The following is a 25,315-nucleotide window of genomic DNA, read 5'->3' as shown; positions in this document are numbered from 1 at the left end:
TGTCCTTTCAAAAATAGGGTAAAGGCTGGGACTCAGAGACTCCATCCCTTAAAATTCAGTCTCAGAGACTGGAGAAATGGCTCAATGGTTAAGTGCACTTTCTACTTTGCAGAGGATCCAAGTTCATGTCCCTACACCAATATTTAAAAGCTTACCTCCTGTAACTGCAGATCCAGGAAATCTGATGCCCCCTTCTGGCCTCTATGGGCACCTACACTCATGTGGTATACAAGCTTAGGTGCAAACACTCATATATACACATAAAACAAAATTTTTACAATCTTTAAAAAACAAAAACAGAAACAGAAACCTCAAACCTCTCAGAGGCAAGACAAAAAGGAGAGCCATCATTTCAACACCTTCCCTAAGCCTTGAGAGTCTTGGACCAAAGTCCTTGGGAACAGGAGCAACAGGTTTCTTCTCTTAAAGGTCATCTCATTTTCTATAGGATTGGCAACTACCACTGGGGCTGAACAGTGATAACAAACACATACCTTGAGCCTAAGGGTGGGTTGTTTCTAAACACCAGTATGACAGGTTTCATGAAGATGTGGTGCCATAGATGGTGGGTTTTTTTTTTTGGGGGGGGGGGGGCTGGGGATCTTGAGATGTATCCTGATAGTTGATCAGGCTCAGCTACTAGAACAACAGTCAAGGAATGGAGAAAAGCTTATGTGTGTCCAAGAAGGACATAACTGGCTATTAAGATTCCAGCAGGAGCAGTATCTGCATAAAGAGACATTTGGGTCTCTATATAAGAACACTGACCAAATAGGTTCCTGTTAAACCCCTCTGTCCCTGGAGAGTTAGGATGCTTACTCTTTTTTTCTTTTTTTAAAGAATTGCTTAACTTATTTACATTTTATGTGTATGAATGTTCTTTCTGTACATATGTCAGTGCACCACATGTGTGTCTGGTGCCCTTACAGGTCAGAAGAGGGTGTCAAGGTCCCCGGGAACTGGAGTTACAGATAGTCATGAGCTGCTAAGCAGGTTCTGGGAATAGAACCAAGGTCTCCTGCATGAGTAAATGTTCTTAACCACTGATCCACCTCTCCAGCTCCCACATGTTTACTCTGGATAAGTTCCTCCTGCTCAGAAAGCCTGAAGTTGAAGGCAAACAAAAAAATAAAATGGCTTTTTAACATCTTGTAGAACACTGCATTTTTAGTTAGCAATAAATCTATCGGGAGTACTTAGGTCTCCAAAAAGAAACCATCCGTATTTGTAAAAACCTCAGACTATGCAACTTCCCCCTTGTTGCTTTGCTATGGAAAAGAAATGAAGAAAGCTTGGATTAATTACTCTTGGCTGAGGATCCTTCTCAACTCTGCTTTAATGGAATCATCACTTGTCCAATGTGGGCCAAGAGCATCACCTCTATTGTAGCCAGGAGTCATGAGTTGTAAAGGAGCATGCAGAACAGAAAAGGAAGGGGGAAGCACACAAACCAGGAAAGAAGAAAGGAGTCAAGAAAAGAGAGAAAGAGGAGAGAGGGAGGGAAAGAGAGGGAGAGGGGCAGGGAGAAAGAGGAGAGGGGAGAGAGGGAAGGCGGGAGAGAGGGGGAGAGAAACTAATCATCCAGACAACCAGGATGGTGTTCTCCCTGCCTATGTCTGAAAGCAGAGCCTTCCTGTTAGCCCATGCACTAGTTCAAACTGACTTGCTGTTATTTGTAACCAAAAGCCTTGCTAATGCATCTGTCTCAGCATGATCCCTGAAGTTTACTCTGAAAACTGACTTACTGGAAGGAATTCCTGCAATTTGCATATAATACTGAAGTACAAAGGAATTCTGACTTCCCTTGCTAGATTTGCTTGTGCTGGTAATTTTTAAAACCAGGCAGTCAGTTCTAAAACCACTGTGGTTAAAACCAGGATTATCATATGAAGAGCTGATGTGTGGCTCTGGGCGTGTCTATGTGAGATGTACTGGGATTAAAGGGGCAGTGAGTCTCCTTTGTTTGTAGAAAGGCTGGCTTTCTATCCACCACCTGTCTGCCTCCAGGAAGGTGAAGACAGAGATGAATACAAGAATAAACTGACCCAGAGGCATGTATTAGGGTGGGGTGGGATAAGAAAAACAGAAACTAAAGACCAGAAGATATGGGTGAAATGGGAGATGCACAATGATAGGTAAATAAGAATATAAGCCTACCTATAAAAAAGCTATATTGAAAGACCTTGCATGCCCTGCACAGCTGAACATATGGGCAGGTGTGGGAGCTCGGAGACTCAAAGCTGCAGATTCTCTGGGCCCCACCCATCCACTGTCCAGCTGAACTTCAAGGCAGAGGAACCCTAATATGTTACGAGGGCTTCCACATTCATTCTCAAGAGTTCCTACTGCCCCCTCCTCAGCTGTCAGAGGACAGACCAGGTAGTTTTAGGAGCCAGGCTGCCATCTCAAGCAAGTCACCTCATCTCAGATACCCAGTTCATTCAGTAAAAATTGTCCACAGAGTAGTGAGGGCCACCTAGGTAGTCAGCATACATTAAAAAATGTGTGGGAATAAAAGTACAGAATGCTTTTTAAAGCAGGAAGCTTTCCTAATTCCTCAGCATTATAACCAGCCCTTGAATGCTCAGAAGAATATGGAAATCATTTAAATGGCTTTGTCTAACTAAGCCCAGAGACTAAGGTTCAGTTAGAGGCTGTTAATTCCCACTCCTGAAAGTTTTAATTAACTCCCCCACTTTGTTTAAGAGAACAAGAGGCAGTATTTCTGATCAGAACATCTAAGAAGTATCTATAAAGATCTGTACAAACAAGCCACAGGAACAATAACCAAATGTTTTCAGGCTGGAAAGGAACATAAGAAAGGCCCAAATGACCACCCAGAATGCACTGCAGGCCAAGGACTGGAGTCATGCCTCTGGCACACCCAGCTGAAGACACGTTCACTTTTCCACTGCCCCGAGAAGGTGCCTGTGGTTTGGGTCAGATCTTCGTGGCCACAATTTTTTCCTCTTAACAAACATTTTGCTGTGCACTCTAAGCCCTTTGTGCTACATACATGTTTATAATAATACAGTAAGAGTTTCAGTAGTCATAAAAGCTGAAATGTGAGGGGCTAGGGGATGGCTCGGAGGGTAAACTAAGCTCTCCATGAAAGTATGATGGCCTCGGTTCAAACCCCCAAGACTCATCTAAAAAGCCAGGCAAGACTGAACACATGCCTACACCTCAAGGTCTGGGAAGCAGGAGTGAAGTGGAGACAGGAGAACTGTTGGACCTTGCTGGATACCAGCCTAGCCAAAATCCCATGAGCTCCAGGTTCAGTGAGGGATATTACCTCAAAGGAGTAAGGTGGAAAACTGAGAGACAGCATGAGGTCTAACAGTATCATCTTCTGGCCTGTAGGTGCACAGACATACATACTTCAAAAACAATCAGAGTTTTACTTCTGTTTCAATCTAGACTTTAGGCCAGCTAAATCACTCCACCACCACCACCCCTTTAACCCCGACCCAGGAGCCTCTTCAAAGTCATCACTAACTATAGTGGGTTATTAGATTCTATGATGTTTGCTAGTCCCTAGCCTGCCCCCTCTACTGGATCCCGACCAAGGGATCCAGCTAGCTATGCACAGCCCTTTATGGAGTTTTGGATGGCATTTGAGTGTTTGATACCATGGCTGGGGTGAAACAGAATCCCAAAGACATGACTGTTATAGCCTGTCCAGTATCTACTGGGAGAGCACGGCCTTCATTTAATACATACTCTGGTACATTCTCAGGGATGCTGGGTAAGAACAGTTCTGCACCACTCCTTGATTGGCACATCCAAGAGACTACCATCAGTGCTATACTTGACTGAATTTAGTGACAGAGTTGGTTCTAGATCAAATGGAGCAAGGCAGATGCCATATTAGCTATCAGTGGTATGTAGGAAAACACTCAGGAGTATGGGAAAACCCTAAGACAGGCCAGACCCTCAACCGCTCTGGCCATTACATCACTGTCAAGAGACAAGAGCTGCTTTCCAAAGCTACTTCTTTAAGGTTGTCAGAGTACACCTGTCCTCCTGGCTTAAAGTATCATGGTCTTCAGGCTGAGCAAGCTGGAGCCCCATTTCCTTCAGCACTTCCTATAAGCCCTGAATTGTAGTTCCCAGATCCTTGTTATAGAGCACACACTGCTCCAACTGATCAGACTATGTTTACTTATATCAAAGCACTTTACCTGTGAATATATTCTGAGTACATCACACTGGGCAGTGCCTTTAAAAAAAAAAAGTATTTATTTTGACAAAGTCTTGCTGTATAGTCCTAGACTGGCCTTGAACTTATGATCTTCCTGCCTTATCATCCCGAGTGCTGAAATTCAAAGCATGTACTACTATGCCCAACTCTTTCTTCATTAACCACTTAGATAACATGTGCTTTAAGAAAAATGTGAAAGTAAAAGAACGAAGTTATTACTTCCAGGCTGCCTAGACAGAAGAACATGCTGAATCCTAACAGTCAGGCAAGCATCAGGGCTTCAGGAGAAATGTCAGAGCCACTAAAACTATAGCTGAATCTCAGAAGCTATACTGTAATGGTTAATGCCATTAACTTGACAGGGTCTAGAATCATGCTGGAGACAGATTTCTGGCATGTCTGTGAGGGAATTTCTAGATTGTGTTAACGGAGGAAGGAAAACCCACCCTAACCATGGGCTACACCATTCCTTGAGCTGGGGTCCAAGAATGAACAGAAAGGAGAAAGCGGCTTTTTTCTCAGTTCTTGGAACTTGAACTCAGGTCCTTGAGCTTTCACTGAAAGGCTGATTTCCTCCTGAGCCATCTCTGTAGCCCCCCAAATTTAGGCTTCCATGACTAGTCATTGAAAGCTATTGAAATTCTTTTATTGTAATCATTATAAACTGTATTCGTCTCTCTCTGCTTCCTGACTTTGGATGCAATGTGACCAGCCACCTCATTCTTCTACTGACATATCTTCCTTGACACAGTGGACAGCACCCAGCAAACTGTGAGCAAGAGAAATCCTCCCATCCTTAAATTGTCTGAAACAGGAAGAAAGGCACCAAACACAACCATGCCATGAAAGCCTTTCAAAACAGCAAACACAGACCTTAGGGAATTCCTGCCTGGTTCCGTAAACCTAACTAATCCCTGTCGCTGGTGAGGTCATGGAACCGAGAGGAAAGCCTACTATTGTCAATTCTCAACTACATCCTAAATATCCATACTCTTTGATGCATGGATGAGGACGAGCTCTTGGGACTTATCAAAGAAGCTTCTCTGCACAGCAAACCACAGCTGTTGAAAAGCAAAGAGCTACTGACCTGACCATCCCCAGTTGATATATTTAGAATACAACCCCTATATTACTAAGGTAACCAAACAATATGGGTACAGCCCTGCACATAGGAAAACGTCCCCCACATTTCTTGGCTTCCTGGAGGTCATAAATATCATTTACTCCCAAGAACACTTCTACTTTCTCTACTATTTACTATCATACCTTTGGTACAGAGGTAAACTGCAATGTGAACATAGAATGGAAGCCGACTCTAGCTACCATCAGTCCAGCAAAGGCGATTCTAGCCTAACCTTGACCCATCTGCTCTTCTCTATTTGGTTGGGATTCTCATCATCCAGTGATGTAAATACCCACCTTTAGGAAATCCATACAAGTCCACAAGTAATGAATTAAATAGCTTCTTGGTTAACCAACATTTGTGTCATCATCCTTCATCCATGCACTTATTCAATGACTAAGGTATTACTGAGCATCTTAACAGGTATAATAAATACTATCAGAGAAAGTTGCGTGTGTACAGCAATAGCAAGGACATGGGGAAGAGATGAATAAATTTCTACTTTCAAAAGGCAGAAGAGACTTTGTAAAGGAGGCCCCACTTAAAGGATTAAGTCTGAGGCAATAAACGACTTCTGGGAGAACAGCAGCACACTTGGAAATAGCTTTCCCAAGACAAACAGGCTTTCTCTGAGGCCATGATAAACACTATCCCTCAGACATTATCAATTCCACAAGCTCTCCAAGCAAAGGGTGGAGTGAGGTTCCGAGCTCATCTTCTGGATAACATACATTTGGAGAGAAACGCATGTGATTTACCAAGATCTCTTCCCAAAGTTATAAACATGGCTCAGCTCTGGCTACTGCTGAATATCCTTTATAGGTAGCTGGATATATAAGGAACTCAAAGCATGGAGCTGGAGAAGTGGTATTTGTACATATGTTCCAATACCATATGAAAGGCTGATGCTAAAACCAGGAGAAGGACGAGAGGACATTCTGAAGGCTTTCTTCATCTTGCCAGTTCCAGTAAAAAAGGTGACTCATTATTGAAAACTCCATCAGAAACAGGGCAGTATCACTAAGTGCTAGAGTAGGGGGTGGAATGAACACTGTTTTAGCTATGTGAATGCACAATAGATAATTGTCTGGTGCCTCTTAGACAGCTAAACCTTTTTAGGAAGGACAGCAGCCCTACAAGACCCTCAAGCGGGTGAAGGTAGAGACTGGAGTGGTAGGTTAGTCGGTAGTGTGCTCACCCTGCATGCACAAGGCCCTGGGCTCGATCCCCAGGTCTGCATAAACAGGGTGCGGTGGCACATACCTGTTCTCTCAGCACTTGGGAATTAGAGGCAGGATGATCAGATGTTCAAAGTCATCAATCGGTGGTTAGTTTAAGACCAGGTTGGGCTACATGAGACTTCAAAGATGAGAATAAATTCAGGAGGAAGTGGATAGAAAGGGTTGCTTTAAAAGTACATACAGCAGAGGCATTGCAGAGGGGAATTTTAAAGGTGGCTTCTGTCTCAAAAAAAAGGAAAAACTGTTTTCTTCAAGAGCAATGGAGCAAGCAGGAAGCCATTGAGAGAAGACACAGAAGACTAGAAAGAACTGAAGCAGATCAAGGTCCAACAGGCACTGGGACAGCCTTGGCTAAAAGAGAATGAATATCCCAGCCCCAGAAACAGAAGGAAGTTCAGAAGTCATAGCTGTTGAACACAGTTACACTTTGAGAAGACAAAAAAGATGAAAGATTCATCTCAATTTGCTCCTCACCCTGTCCATGAAGTCAGTAATGACATCAGTTGAGAATAGACATGAAGGAGCTGCCACAGAAGATGGGACAGGAGTACAAAGCTGTCACAGAATGCCTAAGGGGGGCAGCCAGCCCATCCAACTACCGACATCTATGTTGCTATCAAGGACCTACTAGGCACTCAACCAAAGACCCTGGCAAGATGCCACTTCACATGATTCCACTAGGTAGAGGGGTCAGTGTCTCTCAATCAGGAACAAGCAAACAGAAATCATGGGTACAGGGAGTCAGAGATGGCCAAACTCTGGCTCCTAAACTACACTGGGGAGCTTGGTAGGTAGGCTTATTGAGTACTTTAGCTACAAACTGTCAGTACCTGTAAAAGACTGTGAACAGCAGGAGCCCTGTGGGACGCCTGACTCGCCAGCAAGAAAGACACCACAATAGTGCACACGTTTATTGGGAGAGCATTGACTGTGTAGGCGAAAGACCCCGAGCCCTGGGCCTCTCACTCTTATATACTATCAGTTCCCATCCACTCACAGCAGGCCACATCACCTCACCAGGTACGCAGCTTCAGCTAATCAGGGCAGCAGGGGCATATCTCCACCAAAATGGCTTCGCCAGTAACCTGGTACACCTGCGCAGCTCTCACGATGTTTGTGGCTAGATGTATGAGGAAGTCAGGTGCAAGTCATAAGACTTAGCTGCAGTCCCTGGTGCCTTTGGGACTGCCGCCACACCCACTCCCCACAGAGCCCCCAAGAAACTACACATTATTGTCTGCTGCACAGGTTTGAGAAGCCTACTCAGAATCAAGGTTGGGCAAGTGGCTCTGCAGTAACCAGAGGCTGTCAAATGATTACACTGAACATCCCACACCTAGCATCTGTGACGTGCATTCTAAGTACTTTACACATGCTAAACTATTCATTTCTATTTTACAGTTAGGGAAGTGGAGTTCTGGGGACATTATACACATTGCCCAACGTCCCCAAAGGTGAGATGTAAATACAGGGAGTCTGGACCCATGGTCTGTGCTGTTAACCAATAGATGTGGTCTATCATAGGAGCTGCTGGCTATATCTTTAAGGACAACTACAGTCTAAATGAATGAAAGGTAAGTCAGGTACCTGCGTGCCTATCTGTCTTTGCAGGTCTTCTGATCCAAGTGACCACACTACTGAATCAATCCCTTGAGTTTGCAATGGCATAGAATAAGGTTTCGTGTTTATGGCTTAAATGTGTTCACATTTTCCTAGGACTAAGGTAAACTGCGTGGCACACTCAGGTGGTTCTGTTTCGTGACTGACTCTAGGATGATTATCCTACTCACTCCAGATGTTGAAGTCAGGCAGCAGTGTAAAGGTACTCACACCACTGTCTGAGTTCTCTTCCTGGGAAAATGAACTCCTGCTCAGAGGGCAGTGAGCTAGTCCCACAGACACTGCTGGGAGCAATCTTCAGAGACTCCTTCATAGTTATGTGGGTTGGATCTACCGATCTCAGTGCAGGACACATGGGAACTGTTGATGAGTCAGGGAGCAGACAGTGAGGGGGATGAGGGCCTCTGGGTACCTGTAGCAGGTATTACCTAGTGCTTAGGCTTTGTGTGTTCAAAGAATAAGCTGGGGCTGAGCTCCCAGTAGCTTCTACTTATCAACCACCATTCTTGCCTGCTCCCTTCTCACTTTCTCCTTCCTGCTAACAGCATCTCAACACAGTGCACTTTGACTTTGTTTTGACTTCTCTTGGGCTGGTAAATGAGGAACTGGTACCAGCTGACCCCAATAAGCCATTACCCTCTTGTCTGAGGTCAAAGGGCAAGGCTCCTACAATGTACACTAGCTCACAGTTCAAACAGGTATCTCTTCTTCTGGAACCTACCTCTTATGCATGGAAGAATCAAAGAGACAGAATTCAAAATTGTAAGGTGAGAGAAAGCTGTTCTCTGCACAAGCATGTGAAAAGGTGGAGAGAGCTGCACACCTGGTCTACAGGGTCCCTAGGGGAACTAGGTGGTCAATAAAGGAAAGGTTGCAAACAAAGGGCCGGATGGAATCAGATAAAGATGGTGGGGATTACAGAGGAAGACAGCTGAGAGAAAGCTTCAAAAATAAAAAGTAAAACTGTAAAAAATAAAAACAGAAAAATATATACTTGGGAGTTACTGAAGCATGAAATGAAAGAAGTAGGTTGAAAATGGACTGGGACGAAAGCCTGAAGAACAGAGACGCTCAAGAGGCTAGCTACATTTGCTCCTTCAGACTAAAGGTGAGTCCCAGAGGCTCGTGGCCAAGTTCACACATAGTAGGAGCATCTTCTGGTTTGGGGAGATTAAAAAATCTGACACAAGGATTTGATGTAAAGAAAGGAGCCAATCTACCATAGAATACATCCAATACTCAATGTTTGATTTCCTGTTGTTAATGACTCTTTGGAGTCTTAAAAGCAAAGGAAATGTATTTGTTTGGGTCCTGTGAGGGGTTTCTGGAGTTGTCACCTGGGTCAGAGTCTACCAGCAAACTTTATGGGCACCAGAACTCATATCCTGTGTCTTGGAGCAGACAGAATCATCTCATTCTGCCTTGTGGGAAGAACTGGTTCCTAAAGACAGAACCTTGGACAAAGGACCAGTCCCAGCATCCATACAGGGGTACAGATGTAACTCCTAATATCCTAGGCACACAGTGACTTGTAGACCCTTCTCAGTTAAAGGCTTCATTTTGGAAATGAGGAAAAAAAGACTAAATGGTAAGTATGTTTCCTAGGTTTCTCCAAGAGTGTGGCTTTTTAAAAACTTAGGATGGTCCAATGTTTGCCAAATGTGTCTAGTTGTCTCAGCATGTGCTCTAGTGGCTGGGATGCCCTACTCCCTGCAAAGCAGAGGTTGAACACAGGCAGGATTTCTGTTGCATTCTGAACCAATCATTCTCTGCATATTTGACAGAACTGATGAAGGGACAGGACCAAGAGACAGAGAAAATGGTTTAAGACCAGGCTGCCCCACCACTAAGATACCAGCAATCACCTTGCCCTCGGTCGTTCTTGGGCTTAGCTAAAATGAAAGCTGTCACTGGCTGACTCCTATCAGCCACCCAACTCTCTAATCATGTCTCATCTGCCTCGCTTTCCCAACACAACTTACCATACACCACATCACAGTTACAACAATCTTCCCAAAATACAAGTTAGACCTCCTGCTGGATCCCATGTTGCCTCCTCATTACAAACCCCGTCATTACAAACCGCTGTCACCCATGGCCTCTACATGGCCATCACTGGCTATTCTGTGTAATCTGGCATTCCCCTGCCTCTACCCACCACGACTGAATCCAGCAACAATGGTTTTCTCTGTGTTGAAACACTCCAGACTCTCCTGCCTTGGGACCTTTGCACAGCGCCACCCACTTTTGCATTGGCCCGAAATGTTTCTCATGCCATTTTCCACCTGACTCCATACTATTGCTCTTTTAGGTTTCTGTGAAGTGCCATTTCCTCAAAGAGGGCTCCTGACCCTCTTCTTCAATCACCAACAGCTCTCCTGAGCCTTCCTTACTGCAACCTTGTAATCCAATGTTTATTTCCTGTGTGAAATAAACTGTGTGACCTCCATTCCCCACTAAGGTGGAGGAAATTCATTCAATGTTGCCCACTGCTGTACACACAGTACCAGGAGCTCAGTATTTGCTAAGGAAACACTCCGGCTGCAAAGAATACATACAAAAAGCCAGCCAGCCACCCCAATGCCTGGGAGCTGGACAGTGAAGATGTGTGTGTCCCTTCCAAGCGGGACACTTCCTGTCCTTCCTTCTACAGTTACAATGTCAAGCCTCTTATCTGTCAGGTGCTCTTGCCCTTTCTCCCTCTCAAACAAACATATTCAGCCTGGAATCCCTCAGTGTGAAATGAGCGTGAACCCATCTTAAAAGAGAAGGACACTGGAGCTCTGAGGACAGTGCCATCCAGCCCCCAGGGTTCATTCAGCCCTCACTCGCACGCCACACAAATACCTATGCCCCAAGAAATGTCACCAGCAACTTGCAAACAAAATCCTGGGCTGCAGACCACTACAGAGAGGACTGCGCTGGAGCTTTCCTCCAGAAACACAGAGGCTCACCGGGCTGGCGACAAATATACCCTCTGCTCCGGATACCATCGGGGCTGAGAATGAGTTAAATGACTTCCGAACTCAGGACATTTAAGACAGCAGCAGCTTCCTCCTCTCTGTGTCCTGGAACCCAAAGGCTGTGTACAGAATTTCCTGGTCACCGCGTATGGAGATCCTGAGTGCTTAGGAGCCAAAGCACAAATAACCTAACTTTCCTCCCTCCGTGCTAGCCTTTCAGCACAGAAGTTCATTCACTAGGCTGTCAGGGCAGAAACAAAGGCAGCCGCCTGTTTTCTCCCTTGGTGTCTATAATTAGATTCTCATGAAGAACTTGGCCACAATAGGGTTCGCTGAATAAATACCTCCCCTATTACACACACACACACACACACACACACACACACACACACAGCCAAAACACCCCAAAGTGTCTCTCCCCTTACTCATCTCCAGAGAGACCCAGACAAAGCAGCCCGTCACTTACCCTCTTCAGCCACGAGAAATGCTTGTAAACATCAATGTCCCCATCCATGCTGGGTACCCATGTCAGCAGTTAGAGTCCTTGGTTGAGAAAAAGCCCTCTTTTCTGGCTGGAGCTCAAGCCCTCTCCTCCTCCCTGCCTCTGCCCCCTCCCCCGCAGGAACAGCAAGCTGTGTTCCAGTTTCCCCACTTCCCTGGCCTGTGTCCTGTAGCCTTTCTTTCCCTCAACAGGCTCAGATACAGAAGACTCAAACTTGAAGGTGCTGCTCCAGGGTCCTCCCCCACCGCCCCCACAGGCAGGCAAGCAAGCAGACAGGCAGGCACACAGACACATGGACACACACAGAGACCAGGACCGACTTCAGTCCTTCAGAGCAATAAAACCTCATCAAGACAGGGAAGCAGAAGTTGTAAACACATATACACTTGAACGCATACACTCACTCACACATGGGCAATGGGAACCTTCTCAGTGATAACACCAGAGCCTGCCAGAGGGAAACAGTCCGGAAGAAAATGCCTTGTCTGGCTTCCCCTTTCTGGAGTGGCTGGAACTCATTACTGAGAGCCCCCGATTTCCTGTCTCTACTTCACTCTGCATTTACCCACAGGCTCCCAGCTGCTCTCAGTTTATTTGGGACTTGGGAGACAACTAAAAATAAGCACCACTCCCTGAGGAGCTTGCTGGTTCCCACACACAGACAGACACACAGACACACAGACACACACAGGCACACACCGAGAGCGAGCGAGAGACAAAAACAGAGACAGAGAGCAGGAGAGGGACCCCCTCTTTGAAGCTCACACCTACCCTTCTTACAGATGGGCCAGAGGTTGTGCCCTAATGAAAGCCTGGGTTTCCAAAAAGGACAGACTTAAAACCAGCTCCTGTCCCAGTTCTGGGCTCAGAGATGTGCCAGGCCTAGGCAGGGTGACTGCTGTCCTCTGCACTGCTGGCACTATCCACCAGAGACCAACTGCTACAACCTCAAGACCTTTACTACTGGCTCCCTCAGGGAGTGCTGCTCTGGGCTGTGAGCCACCACTGCCAGGGTCCTCCAGGTCACATACCACACCAGGGATTACTGCCTCAGTAAAGTCCCGGGTCTGCCTCCCTGCTCTGCAGGACCTGCTTCACAGAGCAGGGAGATAGGAAGGGTGAGTTTCCATGAGACTTGGGGAGTGGCTCCAGGTCAGAAGGAGCCCTGGAAAGCATGGAGTGGGTCACATGCTGGCTCTCCAGCGTGCCCCTTTAAGACTCCCCAGACGCCACACCCCCTCTCCTCATATTTTGACATCTTCTTTGAGAGCTCCCCCTAACACAGCTTTTCTCCCTTGCCCAACCCTTAATGTGTGGCCTTTGGCTATGACTGATTATGAAAGTGATCTTTGATGTGGGTGTAGTGGGAATGGTGGTTACATGCAAAGGCTCTGCACTCAGAGTGCAGTGTCTGTAGTGAATGACTTGCAGACGCATATCACGTGACTGCGGAGGCCCTCCTGTGCCTTTCCTGGAACTCCCAGCATAAAGCAGATTCCACTGGTTGTCAACAGCCCCCTCATCACGACATCAATGTTCACTACAGCCCACAAGCCAAGCCAGAAAAGACGGCACAAATAAGGCTAGCAGCAGAGCCACAGATCAGAGACAGGGGAGGAGGGCTCTAGCAGGCAGCTGGCACCAAGGGAGGAGTAAATTCCTGCAGACACACCCAGATCAGAGGGCAGAAGGAAAAGGCAGGCTCAATGCCCTGTCATGATCTCTGGATCCCTCCCCTTACCCTGGCCTAGTTTCAGTGTGGCCTAAGAGCCATCGCCTCAACCCAATGCTTCCCCAACTAGACCTCAGTGCAATGTGTAAAGAATATTGGGATAGGGAAGATTTTATACACATATACATACATACATACACACATACATACACACACAGATACATACATACATATATATGTATGTATGTATATATATATATATATATACATACACACATACACACATATATATTCACAGAGACAGAGAGAGAGACAGAGACAGAGAGAGTGTGTGTCTAGGAACCTGGGAAAGTCAAATGAAGAAATGCATTAGGTAAGCAAACACTTGCTCTGCACCAAGACAAATGAAATGTACTTCCTGCCCAGAGTAGATAAAGAATTATCTTTCACAATATATAATAAAGGTGTGCAGAGGCTAGAGAGCTGATTTGGAGTGATTCCAACTCCCTGAGGATAAGGGAAACTTGTGCTTTCTGCAGAGGAGCTTAGTGCCTGTCTTTACTTTTGCTAGAGTCAGGAAGTTACTTCTCATTAACCACTAACTTACCTCCTGGGAGAGGTGGCTCAGATGCAGCAGGACAGACAGCATCCCCTGACTACTCTTCCTCAGCTCCTTCCTGATACATCCCAATCCTCCCATTGCTGGTTAGAGTGTCCCTCCCCAGACCCTAGGGACTTCCAGCACATGGCAAACCACAGCTGATGGTGTACAAGGCTCCACCATACCACACTGTGCGAAGTGCATCTTATTTCTGACTAATTTCTTTTAACTTCATGCCAAGTACAATTCTTGTTACACAGAAAGGATTTAAGCATTCTCAGAATGAAAGAACGAGGCTCAAAACAGAGAGCTTAGCAAAAACTAATATTCTACTTAGAAAACAATAAGGGTGTAATAGCCTCTTTGCCTAGTAACTCAACTGGTGTCTGATGGACTAGGGGAAGGTGGAGAGGAAAGAAGAGGGAGAAAGCGGGAGAGCTCAGTAAAACTCCTGGCCCTTTGATATGTCCAAAACCAGCAGCTCTTGCCTGAATCTAACTGTTTCAGCATGCTTTACTTCTTTCATTTCAACCCCCGAGTCCACAAAACTCACACTCCAAAGGACCTGGAGCAGAGCATGCACAGGAGGCTGGCAGGAGGGACTGGGTTGGGGAAAACTGAGATGGCTGAACAGGATCTTTAGGTACCTACAACTCAGACATCCCCAAGTGCTCAGCCAGAACTCCCTACAGTATTGCAGGTGAACCCAGTTACCCCACACCCACCTCAAAGGTCATCCTGGTCAGGGCCAACTTGTTGGTGGTCCACAGATTTTAATAAATCAGATAAGCCCACAAGTGCATTCATAATATTCACAATACACACACACACACACACACACACACACACACACCTTAAGAGGAGCAGCCTGGCTTCATCTGGCCTGAGCTTGAGAATGCTCCTTCAGGGGGATGCAGGAGGCGTCAGGACAAGAGACCAATTCTATCACACTTGACTGCTCTCTGTAGCATGAAAGTAGTCACAGACACTGCTAACTAACCTGTGACTGAGCTTCCCTTAAACCTCGTTTATAAATGCAGAAAATTGATGTTTTTATCATTCTACGTCATAAAATAGTCTTGTGGGTTTTGATCAGTTTTTAAAATGTGAAAATCATTCTTAGCTGATCCAAGGGCATAATAAACAGGCAATCGGCCAAATACAGCCTCACCAGCCTCTGGGATAGTACTAAGCTTCCCCATCTATAATGAGTTGCCTGGGTTGGAGGGGCTTGTAGGGAAAATGCCAAGTTGGACCAGCGGGGTAGAAATGGAGCCTGGATTTAATTGCACGTTGCTAAGAAGTTTCCAGGGAGACACTTACATGGCTGGTCCCAGGACCACACCTGAAGTAGTACAAAATAAAAAACCCACTTCCAGAAGTTTCTCAGAGAAGTCAGAACTGAGAGAAGGCATCCTGTGGCTGGCCGCAGCAGTGCTAAAGGGGCAGAAGGCTTGGGGTTAGTCTATCTCACAGGCCTTCTTTGTGGGCTGAGGGCAAGTGGGTGTCTACGTGCTTACACCCCAAGTCAAGGTAATCTGGCAACACCCCCTACCACGTCCCCTGGGCCTGAAGCAGGAAATTCAGAGGGAAAGATTTATTTGCCGTTTCACCAGTGTTTGCACATTCTTGGCCATTTATAAACACTGGTTCCTGCGGGCTGGAATAGTCTCTCTGGTCAGGTCCTGAAAGGATCCAGATTGCCAGAATTTACTTGCTTAGTTAGGGAGGCGGGGGAAGCAAAAAAAAAAAAAACACCCAAGGGAAAAAAAAGTAATGCCATTAAATCTGCAGTAACTGAGAGTCCCTCAATGTTAGCTGTGATGCCAGGAAAATTGTGTACATAAGCCCCCGAGGCACGAGACAGACACCATGTGGCCCAGGAAATGCCTCCTGGAATGTGAAGAACCTTCCTCCTGGGCCACGGCAAAAAGGTCAAGGAGCCTGGAGAGGTGTTCTTGCCACTAACAAAGGAAAGGTCAAATGTATGCTCCAAAGCGCAGGCCTCAGCAGCCTGTCTCTCCGTCCCAGCTCCACAATGGACCCTGCCCTGCCAGCTATTTGTCCTCTGTTTCCTAAAGAAAATGAGAAAGAACTCTTGTTTTTCACAGAGCCAGATGCACTGCTCAGCAATCTCACAGGAGGAAGAAAAGAAAGAAAAAAAAAAAATTCAAACTATTTTCTCTTATAAAATCTACTACCTGATTCCTAGTCCTTGGCCTTCAGACATTCTAGCTTTTGTCGCTGCCTGCCACCTACTGGCTTCTCGAAGTACTGCACATGGATGAAGTACCACCACTACACACTGTCCACTAGGCCCTGCCCAGCGATTGGGGTGGGAGGACACTGATCCCTACTTATTTCTGAGAGCTCACTGAACCACACACAACACCTGCCATTGGAGAGGTACGAAACACATACTGGAAATTAGCTCACATATGCTGCGCCTTTTTTGTTCTACAAAACTAAATATCCTCCTACCCATATGTGCATGTGTATTTGTGTGTGTGTGTGTGTGTGTGTGTGTACACTGACAATCAAGCCCAAGACTGCCTACATTCTAAGCATGCACACTACTATGAAGCTATAACCCACTGAATGGCATCCCAATCTTCTCTTTAAAAAAAAAAAAAAAACAGAGGAAAGGTTTCCCTACAAATCTCCAGCCTGTAGTTTTGTACAATGTACAAAACAAAACAATGTAAAAATGTTCAGTATAAACATACCCAGACCTGTATTTTGGTCCTGCTGGAGAACAGTGACAGAGAAATGAATCCTATGGCTAGAGAAACCCAAGCTCACGTGTTTTATAGCCCATGAGACAACTTTCTCTCCTACCTCTCCTGAACCACCTCTAGCTTTCCAATATGGAAAACAGATTTGCTTCTTTGGCCAAGTGAAGAACTGCAAAGTGAATGTGGCAAAGAGAAAAGCTTTTGGCTTTGTCTGAAGAACTGCAATGGAAGGAGCCACCATCAGCGACAAGACAAAAGCAGGAGCCACCATCAGTGACAAGACAAAAGCAGGCCCCTTCCAAGGCCTTTCTCTTTGTTGAAAGACTAGCTCAAAAGCTATGTGAGAGGGCCTGCATTGATGGGTTTAAGATTTCAGAGATGCACACATATCCTATGTGAGGCTTCCCAGAATGCACAGCTGGGGCAGGTCTTTGCACAGTTCTTAAGATGCAGGCCTCTATTGAGGCTCCCTAAACTATTTCCACTTTGAAAACTAAGAAGTGTGGACTAAGACCAAGGCTGTTATTTTAAGGGAGGCCTGTTGCCCCAGTCCACAGAGTAAAACTAAAACACTGGACAAAATGCTTATCCCCGAGGCTGGAAACACAGTTCAGCTGGTAAAGTGTTTGGCATACATAAAACCTAGCATACCCACTACCACATAACCCAGGAATGGTGCCATGGGCCTATAGCCCTAGCACTAGAGGTAGAAGCATGAAGATCAAAACTTTAAGCTAATTTGTAGCTGTGCGGTGAGGTGAAGGTCTAGCCTGAACATGAAACCCTTTTCCAGAATACATATATGCATGCATGCATGCATGCAGAAAGGGAAGGGAAGGGAGAGGGAAAGGGAGAGGGAGAGGAGAGAGGGGAAAGAAGGGGGAGAAAGGAGGAGCTAAGCTAGCTAGCTAGGCCAGATCTTGTAGATACCAAAGCTAAACTGATATCACTTCCAGTAGGAAACTGAGTCTCAGGGTACAGAAGAGGACCAAGCATTGGCCTTTTAAAGTCCTTCTACCTCCTAACCCCACCTTGCCTTGGTTCAGCTTGCTTTCCAGGTCCTAGGCTAGCTGACCTGGACACCTGCTGCATTACAAAGGAAGCTTGGGCTCCCAGGGTGGGGATTGGGGATGCGCATGTGCTCCAGTTCCAAAGAGTGTAACAGCAGCCTCTTGGAGCAAGCATCTCTGCCAACCACTGGCTCACATCCTACAATCCTGTCTTGACTTGCCCTCGCTTTGCTGTTGCCGGGTTCCCCTGCTCCCTCTCTGACTCCATCTTGAACTTTCACCAAGGATCTCCTTGGCCCATAGCCATAGTATCCAAAGGCTATACCAGCTGCTGGCAGAAGAGGGGTGTAAACAGAATGTTAGAGGAACAACCAGAGCTGCTCCATCTGGAAGACTGCTGGCTCTGGGGCTCACATCAGCTCTACACTAGCAAATGTGTCTCTTCCCCTAGTCAAACATGGCACTCTAGATGGCTAATCTCTTTAGAAGGCTCCAGACACAGCCAAGCTGACCACATCAAGAAAACTACCCAGCCAACCAAGCAGGTATGGAAAAGTAGACACGCCCCTCGCAGACCACATGAAAGCCCTCTTGAGGTGCAGCCAGAAGTCTCAGAAGCATATCTAGTGGCACCAAGCCTTTCTTGCCTGTGCTACCTATCAGGCCTCTAAGAAACACCTCTCTTCTTGGCTTCAGAACTGTCTGGTGTGAAGCTCTTATATCTCTACCCTCTGAACAGCATCAACTTGTACATCAGCACAACACAAAGAAAAGGAAGCTGCCCTATCTGGAAACCAACTCAAATTCAATCACAAGACAGACTGCTCCAGACTTTCAGGGGTTCTGGCTGCATCCTCTGTGAGCACCACCAACATAAAGGACAAAAGTCCTATCTCCTGAAGGTAACATTTCTGCTGCATACAGGATAGAACTGAAGCACCTCCTTGAATCCCCTTTGCAGGCAGCCTCAGCATGCCTTGGACTCCAAGAAATTGTACAAAGGCCTTGTCAATCCACTCTCCATGAGTAGGCCCAGAATTCAGACATAGACACCAAGGAAATCCCAACCTCTTGTTCCTTGTTTCACTAACCCCAGATCAGAGAGCCCTACATATGCCCTTCTAAGCCTAGAGCCCACTTCTCATCCCACACATTGCCAAGGGGCAGGGCAAGGGTCTAAAACAAAGAGCTCTAGAAACTCTAGAAACTGACTCAGCAGTGATTTATGGTGTGCAAGTCTGTTGCTCTTTGAGGCATCCTGGAAGAATATGACCAAGATTCTTGCAGGCTATGTTGCTATAGCAGTGCTTCAGCTCTGCAGGAACAAGCCCCGTGCTCAGACATACCCAGCTATCAACTCTGATGCGGCAGGACCAGGAGTGTCCTCTAAGACATAAAGAAAAGGCAGGTCCAGTACTAGTCAATTTGTCCTCTTCTAATCAGCAGCGATGCCCCCACACCCAAAGCTACATCTCAACCAAGCACTTTATCTTAGGGACCCTATGGTGTCTGACACTAGCATTGCTGGAGAACACCAGCAGCAGGAGAGCAAACTTCTCTCTCATGCATGGCACAACCCTTCCTCTCTGGCCAGCACTTGGTGATTCTTAGCAGGGGTCCTGTAACACCGCAACACAAGGCTAGCTAATCCACAGCTCTGCTGAAAAGCTTTATGTTTGGACCAGGGAGACAGCTCAGTGAGGGAAAGCACTTTCTGTGTGTTCAAGACTGAGGACCTGAGTTCAGATCACCAGAACCCATGCTAAAACCAGATGTGGGATGCAACTGTAATCACAGCATGTCTATGGTGAGATGGGGGCGGGGGGGGGGCAGGAGAAACAGGAGAATCCCTTGTTTCATTGGCTGGGAGTTCCTGGGGTATCAGCCAGTGAAAAACAAGAAAGACACTGTCTTAGAAACAAGGCAGAAGGTGAAAACCAGCACCCAAAGTTGTTCCCTGACCTCCACATGCATGTTGGGCACATGAACAGACACACATACACCATACATGCTGTGGCATGCACACACTCTCACACATAAACAAGCACACACGCACATACCCACACACATAAATAGGCATACACACACACAAAGAAATATAATTGTTTTAAAGTTTTGCATTTCTATTTCATTGGCACCTACTTTTATGTACCTGGAAGATTTAGCTCTAACATTATTTAGCAGGTCAATGAGACACTTTGCTTTGGGAATTTAAGGTTCTGTTTTGTTATTTTGATGGAGGAGAGTAAAGAGGATGTGGTTCAGCTGATAAAGTGTTTGCTAGTACGGTCGAGGTCCTGAGTTCGACAGTCAGCATCACCTAAAACTAGGTGCACACCTAGTAAGAGCCTGTATCAAAAATAAAATATAAGAAGAAAACATAGAAATGACTTGTTGAACACGTGTGTGTTCAAGACATTTTGGGACGTTTCCCTAGGGGCCGTTCTTTTCCTCCACTCTTTTCTTTTCTGACAGCAGCCACCTTCTGCAAGCTTGGCCCCAGCTCACCTTGGACTACTTAAGACAAACTGAAGTCAATGTAGGGTAAACTTTCCTTGTCTGAAATGCTTTGGACTAGCGATATTTTAATTGTTTTTGGTTTTGCTTTTAAAAAAGATATTATTATTATCATCATCATCATCATTTACATAGAATCTACTGGCTAAGCATACCTAATCAAGAAATGTGAAATAAAGTTTCAAAAACCCTGAAATTTAAAATTCTCCAATTCTGAAACTGTTAGATGTCTTGATGAGGGGTACCCAACTTGTTCTTGGTCTAATGTCCTATTATTCTTTCCCAGCCTCCACTGATGCTCTAGTAGCATCTTGGCCACCAGGCCAATAGGAAGAATGCTGGAGGATTTCAGAAAAAACATCTCTTAATTAAAAATAAATAAAAATGGACATACTGATCAAAAGAAACTGAGCGACTCTGGACAGAGCTGTATAGCCACACCTGAGCTTCTTTAGCCATTAAAGGACACACCTAAGGAAAAGCCAGCGCCAGCAGATGGTAAGACAGAAATGTGGGAGGAGCCAGAGCCTTTGAAGTCATCTAGAGCCAGTGTTTTCACATGGGCATGCCCAGCCTCTCTATAGGTTTCTAGTGAGTTAAGCCCTACTGCTGACACTGCTTTCTTGGAGAAAGCACCCCAACAGATAGCGATGTTATGTGCCAGAGCTGGACAGTCTCAGGCTAACCTTCCAACAAAACAGGAGCTTTGAGGTATGTGGCAGAACCAGTCTGTCTGCAGAAGATAATGGAACAAACACACGCATACGATGCACAGTCTGTATTGAGCAAGGAGGCACGGGTCCATCAAACTGCCTGTCTCCTTCCAGCGCTAATCCTAATCTACCTCAGAGTCTTTAAGAAAAAAAAAAAAAAGTGTGATGGAACATGACTTTTGTCCCAGCTTTCAGGAGGCAGAGGCAGGAAGACTTCTATGAGTTCAAGACCTGCCTGGTCTACATGGAAAGGAAACACAGATCCTGTCTAAAACAAAATGGAATTTTAAAATAAAATCAAGTAGAGTCTCAGTGACTAAAGCAAACCTTCTTAAACTTTAATGAATCACTTCAACATAGTTTAATGTCTGATCTGAAATCTCATTTTTTTCACAAGCTCCTAGCCAAACAGGCCAAAATGTGTGTGGCAAGTCTTTCCCTGAAAGGAACACTCTAAAGCACCCAGTGACCTGTTCACTGCTCTGAATTTAGTGGCTGTACAGGGAAGACCCAGTGTGGAATGTGTGTAGAGCCAGAATGTAAACTGACTTTAGGTCAGCCAGACCTGAAAAGCAGACAGGCCTTTTCTGCTCAGAATCAAGCCCTTAACATGCAGCTCTGGCTTCGTGAAATGTTTATGTGAACTTCTGACCCCTGAAAAGGACACCATTCATAGGTGGTTGATGGGAATAATTACTCTAAAAGATTTATGAATGCAATAGCTTTTAGGGAAGCCTATCTTCAGCAGTGGATTCCTGCCATCCCTGAAATAATCTGTCCCTAAAAACTGTGCAAACCTGAACACAAGATGCTTCGCCAAGTACCACATCAACTGAATGTGTAACATAATTGTTTTTAATATATTTCCCCAAAACACTTTAATGAATTTTTTTCATGCTACACATTAAAAATACTGATGAATTTGAGTGAACTGCAACACAGCAGCCACACCTACTAGATGGAGAAGCAGGCGCCTAGGTATGTGATGTGAGGTTAAGTCAGGTCTTTGTAGGGCTACAGGGAAGAGACCCACGTAGCGCTAACTAGTTTTCTAAAACCCCAAGGCTTGAAAGCACAGCCCTTAGGAAAATATACACTCAAATAAAATAAAAAGTCATTTCAATGTGGCAACACCAAACCATCAAAGAAAACTGAGCACAAGATTTGAAGAGAGGGCAGAACAGACCTGCCCGAGGGTTAAGGTGGTATCATGGTGTGGAGGAAGAACACTTTGAATTATGTTTGAACTCATCCTTTCCACCGTTAGAACATTTTACCTTCATCATTTAACTATACTAGTAAAATAATTCATATGTGACCATGGATATATGTGGAATGTTTTTCACGCAGGGTATGAAATTAAAAGCTTAGAAACTATAGAGAATACTAATAAGCAAATTTGAAAAAAGCTTAGCCTTCTTCACTAAAGATAGAAATGTGCCAAAACAGCAGTGAACCTTTTCCCCATATGAAACTGCTAAAGCCATTTTTTAATCTTCGTGATTATTTCTGACCTCAGGATAACATGGGCAAGACTTGCTTCAAACTCAACCAATGAAAACAAAGATAAAGAAATTCTTCCGAAAAGAGATTTGGAAAAATGTATCAAAGGCTTAAACATATTAACATTTTTGGATTATGGTTGCTGGGTTTACCCAACTGCTTAGGGCATACCTGATCATGCTTCCCCACTACTTATCTAAAATCAACTTTAACTGGACACTGTAGATTTTAAATGATGACCCTAGTTGATCTCTGCAATTATACTTCTAGAAAGTCCTAGAGCCAGAAAAGGGTAGTCACTACAGCAATGCCACATATGGTGAGAGACTTAAAATAATCTAAATGTCAATATTAGAAAGACTGTTGCATAAACAGAGGCACAGTCATATAACATGACCAAGGGACACATGTTCACTGTAAACTTTACAGTGAAGAAGACAGACAAGAAACTGCTGAGCTATGGGCAGACAGGACTTCTACTCAGAAAGAAATGTCAATGACTCTCCTGGCTGTGTGCTGGTAAGGTTCTGGAAAGAACTGTAAGGGAGCCAGCAAAAATAAGGCTCTGGAGACACATGAAAGAACTCAGAGAACAGAAAGGGATATGTTTACAAGGGCTCTTGTGATTACATGGGGCTGCCTAGACAGTCCAAGCTACATGCCTTATTTTAAGATCAGTTCATTTGAAACTGTTTTCTATCTTCTTACTTCCCTTTCATGTTTAAGGTCATAAACATATTCACAGGTTCTGCCCATTGCTACAAAGGCATCTTTGCGAGACCATTATACTGCCTACTACACTGACACATGGCACAAGGTACATGACAAAGGCACCAGGCAGGTAGCCTATGTAATGAAAATATTGAATAACCCACGTAATGAAGATAATGAGGGACTGTTCATTGTTGAGGAAGTCATGGGATGAGATACACTGACATATCCTGCTAGAACAGAAAGGAGGCTAGGACATCTGGGATGGAGGGTGTTTAATCATAAATGACATGATTTATGGATAAGGATGTCTCAACTTCCAACATCAAACTCTCCCTCCCAATTTGATGTCCCTGTCCCTGTCCCTGCCTCGAACGTTTTCTAATTCTGAGCAGGTGTGCAGGGCTCTAGCACTAGAGCCCTGTATTAGAAAACTGTACCCCAGCCCTCAACCTCAATTTGAGCTTAGGTGGCCACACTCGTGCACCCCTCTTTCATTCCCTCTCATTCTTTCTCTGGCTTCCCATCCCCCCCCCCCCCACACACACACACAGCCCTCCAATGGCCACATCCCAGTTTAGCTCCTCATCTTACACATTCCTAGATAATATGAATTCTCCATCTGTTGACCTGCCTCTTTGGGAAAGAAGTTGGATAAACTAAAGCTATAGCAAGTTTGCAGATTAATCCCTCATTCCCTTCCCCTACAGACCAGCTAGTCTCCAGACCTGACCAAGAGAAATCACAAAAAACTAAATAAAAAGACAAGTAAATCTCAATTATACTTAGTGCACAAAAAGTAGTTATATGGCAAGAATCATGGGCAGAAACAGAGAAACTAATGAAGCAAGCAGGCTTTAGGTTATGGTTTAAAACTCCACTGAGGGAGTCCAGTAAGTCACACATAAAATTCTAGGGGTGTCTATCTGACCCTGGATTCCTCACCTCAGAACGGAGTTATTGAAGACCACAAGAAGGCAGAACGAGTAGCTTAAATAGCTTGACTAGGTTTCTTACTCCTGCTGAGGACCACCCAGTAGTGATGTACCCAAAGCTATATGCAAAGTAAGATAGGGCTGGGAGATGCAGGGAGAAGTCCTCAGCTCTGGCCACTGGTGGCATTCCACTGCTGCATCATTACGTGTCCCACAATTCCTTATCAGGCCATGGTCCAACTCACCAAGCTGTCCTCAAACCACTCCTTTATGTAGGTAGCTGTTGGGCCAGGGACCTGGCTCAGGAGGGCTTCTCTTTCCTGAGGAAGCACCAACATCTCCAAGGCTAGTCTCAGGTCCTCAATGAGATGGAGCACAGGCATGGAGTTCAAGCAGGTGGCTGGAGGAGACAGCCCAGGCTCACAGGTACCATCACTAAAATCTGCAGCTGTTTTAGTGCCTGGAACAGAAGAGAGGTGGAGACCTTGGTAAGACGAGTAGATGTCATAGACAGTGAACTTCTCAACTGGAAGCTTACTCCTACCTCACCATGGGAACATGGCAGCAGCATCTTTATACTGACCTGCAAAGGTAGGAAGAGAGGTCCATCAGAGCCAGCTACAGCCCATTGAGCCTGGTATACAAAGGTCACACATGAATACAACTGATAAAACACAGACAGCCCTCACGGGTGACCAAAGTCAACGAGACCCACTTCTTCATCTTTCAAATGTACTTGTTTCCTTCTGAGTCAGTGTTACACTGCACAGTTGGCTACTCCAAACTCCTCCCATTCGCTCATGGGATTAAGGGACTGTGCCAATGCTGGGTCTGGGGCTTAAGAGGACTGACAGCTCCTGCTCTTCCTCTTCGGGGCCAAACCACCTTGTAACAAAGGTCAGCTATCCTGTAGGTACCCAACTGTCACTGGCCATCTCACTGCAGTGACAGACTTGTGAGTGAAGCCATCCTAGGCCCTCCCAAATCCAAAGTAGCCATCCCAGGTAACATAACATGAGCCATGCCTATGGAACATTACCACGCTCATGGAATTATAGGCAAAGGTTGACCTGAGTTAGTTGGGTTAGTTGGACACAGTAACGGACAGCTAAGTATACTATAAAAAAAAAATTTAAAAGGATTACTATACTCATTGTGGTGATGGATTATAGCAAAGCAGGATCATTCTGGATGCTCCAATGGGACATTGCTATATTAAAACTGTAGTGGTTCTATGCATGTCCACAGCCCACCTCCCCATGACG

At 45.4% G+C, this 25,315-nt stretch overlaps 1 protein-coding gene across 1 annotated transcript in view; it reads right to left on the bottom strand.

Annotated features, from left to right (window-relative positions):
• The window catches only part of Ppfibp2 (PPFIA binding protein 2), a 148,692-nt gene that overhangs the window by 68,217 nt on the left and 55,160 nt on the right, over positions 1-25,315 (bottom strand). The window contains 1 exon segment of the mRNA XM_029479474.1: positions 24,296-24,510. Within this exon segment, the coding sequence (XP_029335334.1) occupies positions 24,296-24,510 (215 nt within the window).

Source organism: Mus caroli, chromosome 7 (assembly GCF_900094665.2).
Source record: "Mus caroli chromosome 7, CAROLI_EIJ_v1.1, whole genome shotgun sequence".
NCBI classification, from domain to species: domain Eukaryota; kingdom Metazoa; phylum Chordata; class Mammalia; order Rodentia; family Muridae; genus Mus; species Mus caroli.
This window is presented reverse-complemented; position numbering and strand designations above follow the sequence as displayed.